Below are 2,265 nucleotides of genomic sequence, written 5' to 3'. Positions count from 1 at the left end.
TAGTATTTTTATTGTTATTATTAGGATATGTGCAACTGCAGATAAATCAACCAAAAACACCCAAGAAGTTACAGGGTACAAATCTGAGCACGCCCATAACTATTTACAAGCTTGAAATTTTGAAAGAAAAAAAAAAAAAGACTTTACTCTCCAACACCATTATCCATTTTTACATGTCATTATCATTATTTAATGTACAATCCAAAAACTGGTAAACATTTATTTATAAAACCAATATATGCATCTTTTTTTAAAAAAAATAAAAATCCATGTATGTAGTAAAATATGTGTTAGTGTGTTTGCAAACATTTTAATACAGTTCTGCAATAAATGGTAAGCTTCTTAGTCACTCAACTAAATGCATTCATAGCCTGAGGAGACTTCACCTAACCCCAGACACATCTATGTATCCTTCTGCCATAAAAGCACACCCAGTGCAATTAAAGGGGTGATATTTTAGTACAAACAATTATCTGGATGAACACTTGTAAAAAGTGGCCTGAGAATATAAAAGTGTGCAAAATTCCATAACAGTAAGTGTCAACATGATACCCATAGTAACATGTACCTTCAGCATCGTTATAAGGGGGATTCTAATACAGTGATCTAGTGCATTTCAATAGTACTTTCATGTTTCCACTGCATTTTGGAATTTGTAGGGTAAATTAGATTTACCCCACCCATTGGCTGCATTTTATCAAACAACAATTAAACATATGCTATTGCACTGAGTGGATGATATATCCTTCATTATAATGGATTCTATCAAGGGTCTCTCAAGAATCCTAGATATTCACAGTATGTGGAAGTACCTGCTCTCCAGAGCAAGAGGAATCAAAGTAAATCCGAATCACAGGGTAATGAGCTGAGCTGGCTGGTTGGCCTCCCATGACTTCTAGGACGCCTTCCCTCTGTCACATCCATGGAGTTGGTGTAGGACCTTGGGCTAGAAGCCAAAGAATTATTATTTTTACTGCCATTGCCATAGCGGTAGTTGTCATTTCCTACACTGTAGCCCAGACTTGTAGGATAAGGGTCCCTAAAACGGGTGTCATTGTTGATACTGTAAACATTTGTGTCGGGGTTTGCAGACTTGTTGGTCTTTGGGGCAGAGGTATTCTTGTTGCTATAATACATGGCAGCCTTGGCGGGACTGCCTCTGTTTTCCATGCACCTCTTACAGGAATGGACAAGACTGAGGGCAAGCGAAAACCCACCTATGATCTCCAAGCAGCTGCCCAGATAGCCCAACACCAGGCTATATCCAGCAGAGACAGTTTCGGTAGCAGATGACCCCGGCAAGCTATACATGACATCGGTGTACCATGAGATAGGAATAAGGCTTAGTATCCCAGAGGAAAAAATAACCAGCCCTCCGAGTCCAGCCATCAGGTAAACGGGCTCGTCCTCCCAACAGCGAACGCCGAGGGATGCCAGCACAATGCCCAACGCTGTGACAACCAATGAGGCGATCATCAAGCCCCGGGCAACTTGTACCACTTGGTGGCTAAAGTACGCAGGGTTGCTTTTCCCGCACTGTTTGCTCTGACTCGTCGTAGTCTCTTCGCAAATGTCCCAGATGCCCTGGTTCAGCACTACGTCTTGGGGTTTCAAAATAAGGCCACTGATTTGCCTCCAGTTCGGGGCCACGGTCGCGGTGAGGTTTAGCACTAGTCCGCAGGGGGCAAGCACCATCCCAATAATCATAACCACTGGGGTTCTCATGCTTGATGCCGTTTATGTTCCAACGCAGGATCTTAAACTTCACACCGGTATTTGGGACTCTGAAATCCGGATCAACACTGTAGGTTAGGGGCAGGTTTCAACCAATACACCCTAATCATCAGGCAAAAGTAACTTAGATCCACAGTTCCGGGGAAAGTCTGTTCTTTTCTGTAGAGGCAATTCAGAATCAATGTGCAGGTAATAGCAGAGCTATATGGAATCCACGTGAGTGATCACACAGCTAATATTCCAGGTTGTGCTAGATCCTGCTTAACATCTGGTAACTTTACAGATGACAGCATTCAAGAAGTATCAGAACAGTTGCGAAAGGGATCACACCTCTCTCTGTCTCCCCCCAGGAGCAAATCAAACCTTTCTTTAGGAGGTCCCCTTTGCACCTCTTAGCGCTCCGTGGCAGACTCTGCTCTTCAGGTTATGCAATTTCTAGAGGTCAGTCACATAAGAGTGCGTAATTTCGCTTTAAATGTAACGAAACTGCACTAACCTGCTTAACAGAAACTGTTTTGTGTATTCAGCGCA

At 42.8% G+C, this 2,265-nt stretch overlaps 1 protein-coding gene across 1 annotated transcript; it reads right to left on the bottom strand.

The window, feature by feature from the left end:
- Positions 1-688: 688 nt before the first annotated feature.
- CLDN23 (claudin 23) lies at positions 689-1,785 on the bottom strand. Its single transcript, XM_053455972.1, has one exon. The coding sequence runs from the start codon at positions 1,723-1,725 to the stop codon at positions 835-837; it is 891 nt and encodes a 296-aa protein (XP_053311947.1). The 5' UTR covers positions 1,726-1,785; the 3' UTR covers positions 689-834.
- Between the last annotated feature and the right edge of the window lie 480 nt (positions 1,786-2,265).

This window comes from Spea bombifrons, chromosome 1, assembly GCF_027358695.1.
Source record: "Spea bombifrons isolate aSpeBom1 chromosome 1, aSpeBom1.2.pri, whole genome shotgun sequence".
Taxonomy (NCBI): domain Eukaryota; kingdom Metazoa; phylum Chordata; class Amphibia; order Anura; family Pelobatidae; genus Spea; species Spea bombifrons.
The sequence above is the reverse complement of the archived record's forward strand: the minus strand, read 5'-3'. Positions and strand labels throughout refer to the sequence as shown.

What these genes read in the sequence shown, in the direction of transcription:
- CLDN23 (XM_053455972.1), bottom strand. Translation starts at nt 1,725, where the DNA reads ATGAGAACCCCAGTGGTTATGATTATTGGGATGGTGCTTGCCCCCTGC.